Genomic DNA, 1,953 nt, shown 5'->3' on the forward strand with positions numbered 1-1,953 from the left:
TTTGGGGGGGGGGGATTCTCAGTTTGCTTCTTAAAAATTCCTTACCGGAGAATTTAACTGGCGTTCATGTCCAGACTTAAGTTATTGGATTTATTTTCTGTGCATCCCGGAGCTGCCTAGGAATCCTGTAGTAATTGAGTGAATGCATCAGCTATAGTAAGCCCTCCTTGTGCACAGGAGTTCTCAATGTCCCAACTTCAACTCTGCAGCGAACGTCGCTCTGCATTCCTCTGCAGCATTTGCCAGTGAAAATCACTGGGCCTGCCTTTAAGGCCATGCTGTTTCAATTAACCCTTGAAAAGAGTCAAACATCTCGTGATGAATACAGCGAGGCCATCTGTTATATCGATGTTATCGCCGGGATCACACTTAATCCATAATGTGTTTATGCTGCTACAAACTGTGCGCCGTGTTGTACAGAGTGATCCCTGAGATGAAAACAGATTTTGATCCAACTGATTAGACGGGCAATTGAGAAACGAAGCAAGAGAACATTTTGTTTGGGTCACACATGCATAACCAATGCTTTAAGTGTAATTCTTTTTTGTTGTTGTTGGAAATATTAGGGCTCATTCTTCCTGGCTTCAGAGGAAAACAGTTAGATGTAACTGTAGCAGATTAGTTAGTTACACATCATGATCCACAATTAAACAGTCATAAAACAACAGAGAAAGGACACGGTATGTGTCTCTTTATAGTTGAAGATAGCACAGAAAAACATGTTTTTTGACTCCACAGAAGTCAACCATGCATCCTCTCACTGTGGATGCACAAAGGAAAAGGAAAACAGTGATACTTTTAAATAGGAGGTGTCACTGTCAACACAAACATGTGTGTATAGTTAAGGAATTAGTCATATAAATGTTATTGTTACCATGTGTTGCTGAAAAGTAATAAAAATGTGTTTTCTCATAAAAGGAGGCATTAAAATACTGCACAACAGGCATAATCCATCAACTACAAAGAGAAATTGTTCAACTTATTAATTTTCTTTACATTGCAAGGGCAGTGGAAACACAAATTTGGTTTTAATCTACCTAGCAACCGATCTTGGAAAATTACTTGTAAATTTTTTTTTGAGTCAGTTATAATAATATAATACAGTGTGTTGAACGGTGTGTCAGCCGGGTTGCTGAATTGGGCTGCACAAGCAGACATTAGCAATCATTTGAATACTGTTCATAACATTATATACACTGTTGTTGGTTTTGTTTTGTTTAAAAAAAAAAAGAAAAGTTAGAGCAACTGCAGGGTAACTTTGCACATACAGATTTTAAATTAGGAGCCATTTTTAATTGCTACAAACCAGCGGGTCTGATTCTGAGCCTGCAACCACAATCCCACAGGAGTCCGGCAACACTACTCACACCCGTTACTCGCTTCTATAAAACTCTGTAGAAACAAATAAAAAATAAGCAAACAACACCCTGAAGGCTAATACGGCAGCATAAACATAAACTAGTCCGTTTCTGATGTGCGGTGTTAATTTCCCACCCAAATAATAATAACCCAGAGCTATGCTGATAAATGACAGGATGTTGGGGTTTTTGCTGTGGTGGTCCAGTATGGGTTTGATAAAAAAAGAGTTCTGGCAAAGCACCTGGTCACATTCAGACATTTCTCTCTTCTATCGGTGAGGAGGTTATGGACCTCTTGACCGGCGTCAGGAGACGGCAGACTTGGAGCTCTGCTTCTTCTTGGCCAGCTCAGCTTGAATCTGTTGGGGGAACTGGTCCAGGTGCTTGTTCACACACTGCATGCAGAACCTCTTGGTGTAGAAAAGACTGCAGTCCTGAGAAGAAGAGAAAGCAAGATTTCACATAAACACTGGATTATGCCTAGTCACACAGATTTTTTTTTAAAATATATATCTATTTGTGTAAGCAGATTAATTGATTTTAAGGGCATCACAGTTATGAATCTCACTGGGCACATTATATATATATATATATA

At 39.2% G+C, this 1,953-nt stretch overlaps 1 protein-coding gene across 1 annotated transcript in view; it reads right to left on the minus strand.

Moving 5' to 3' along the window:
- Positions 1-676: 676 nt before the first annotated feature.
- Positions 677-1,953, minus strand: part of cdpf1 (cysteine rich DPF motif domain containing 1) — a 2,364-nt gene continuing 1,087 nt past the window's right edge. The window contains exon 3 of the mRNA XM_035673083.1: positions 677-1,792. Within this exon, the coding sequence (XP_035528976.1) occupies positions 1,664-1,792 (129 nt within the window). The 3' untranslated portion in view covers positions 677-1,663. The remainder of the gene's footprint in view (positions 1,793-1,953) is intronic.

Source organism: Morone saxatilis, unplaced genomic scaffold (genome assembly GCF_004916995.1).
Source record: "Morone saxatilis isolate NCDOM2014 unplaced genomic scaffold, NCSU_SB_2.0 Contig10, whole genome shotgun sequence".
NCBI classification, from domain to species: Eukaryota; Metazoa; Chordata; class Actinopteri; family Moronidae; genus Morone; species Morone saxatilis.